Source organism: Eimeria maxima, genomic scaffold, assembly GCF_000499605.1.
Source record: "Eimeria maxima Weybridge genomic scaffold, Emw_scaff960, whole genome shotgun sequence".
Taxonomy (NCBI): Eukaryota; Apicomplexa; class Conoidasida; order Eucoccidiorida; family Eimeriidae; genus Eimeria; species Eimeria maxima.
This window is the reverse complement of record NW_013566891.1, coordinates 12,047-13,517: the sequence shown is the minus strand read 5'-3', so window position 1 is coordinate 13,517 and position 1,471 is coordinate 12,047. Positions and strand designations below refer to the sequence as shown.

Genomic DNA, 1,471 nt, shown 5'->3' with positions numbered 1-1,471 from the left:
TGAGCAATCACATGATCGCGAGTACATAAGACAGGCACCACGACGCTCATCAGCAGGAAGCCACAGTCTTCCCATGTTCATAGCACGTTCACACCAACAGCCATCACACTACCACACAGACACAGCCTGCGACGAAGTCTATTCAATGCCAAGTGACAAGGAGGAACCATCCTTCTCTTCACGACGACAAGTGAGACAATCCTTCATTACGCTGGGGTCTGTTGCGCACGAGAATTGTTCTTGTTTGAGCCGTCTTTTCCTCTTCGCGTCACTCGTTAGTGATGATCGCGAGTACATAAGACAGGCACCACGACGCTCATCAGCAGGAAGCCACAGTCTTCCCATGTTCATAGCTCGCTCACACCAACAGCCATCACACCATTCAACGTACGCCTCCGCGGACGAGAGGCCCACTCTCTCAGTTGACACATATGAACCACCGTTCTCTTCACGACGACAAGTGAGACAATCCTTGTAATCGCTGGGGTCTGTTGCGCACGAGAATTGTTCTTGTTTGAGCCGCCTTTTCCTCTTCGCGTCTGAGCAATCACATGAGCATGAGTACAGAAGACAGGCTCCACGACGCTCATCAGCAGGAAGCCACAGTCTTCCCATGTTCATAGCACGTTCACACCAACAGCCAACACACCATTCAACATACGCCTCTGCGGACGAGTCCGGGTGAGCGAGCCTACTGTGTATACTTGGTGGCAAGAGAAGTGCTGCTGTTCACTCTGTTAGGAAGTAATCGCTGGGGTCTGTTGCGCACGAGAATTGTTCTTGTTTGAGCCGCCTTTTCCTCTTCGCGTGTGAGCAATCACATGATCGCGAGTACAGAAGACAGGCACCACGACGCTCATCAGCAGGAAGCCACAGTCTTCCCATGTTCATACGTGCGAGTGTGGTTGTCGGTAGTGTGATAGTGTGTCTGTGTCGGACGCTGCTTCAGATAAGTTACGGTTCACTGTTCCTCCTTGGTAGGAAGAGTTCGCGACGACAAGTGAGACAATCCTTCATTAGCGACCCCAGACAACGCGTGCTCTTAACAAGAACAAACTCGGCGGAAAAGGAGAAGAGCCTTCTCGGAGCAGCGCGGCTCCAAATGCCTACGTCGACCTACGTGAACGGCAAGAAAGCACAGTTGACGGCTACCCGATTCCGACGAAATCATGCTTGCAAGGGTGCAGGGAAGCGGGAGATTCATGTAAGCCAGAAAGGCAGTGTCAAAGCCAAACTTAACCTGCCTCACACAAAGTTCGGTAACAGTAGTTGAAAGCACCTTGTACACTAAAGGCCGGCATAAGCATCCTCCTGTATTCTTCCAAGGTGCAAGCCGTTCAGGGACCTCTGTGCGATGCGCAGTAACACCATCCAGATCCAGTGCGCATGCGCCTAGCAAAACTCGTGAGATGCATTTACACCCTCCACAGCTGCTTCCAAACACCGAAACATCTCGCCCTGCAAATGCATC

At 51.8% G+C, this 1,471-nt stretch overlaps 1 protein-coding gene across 1 annotated transcript; it reads right to left on the bottom strand.

Moving 5' to 3' along the window:
• Positions 1-138: 138 nt before the first annotated feature.
• Positions 139-615, bottom strand: EMWEY_00046400 (hypothetical protein; the record flags this gene model as incomplete). The annotated part of the gene is made up of 1 exon (XM_013483115.1): positions 139-615. The coding sequence occupies one exon, from the start codon at positions 613-615 to the stop codon at positions 139-141; it is 477 nt and encodes a 158-aa protein (XP_013338569.1).
• Positions 616-1,471: the final 856 nt, after the last annotated feature.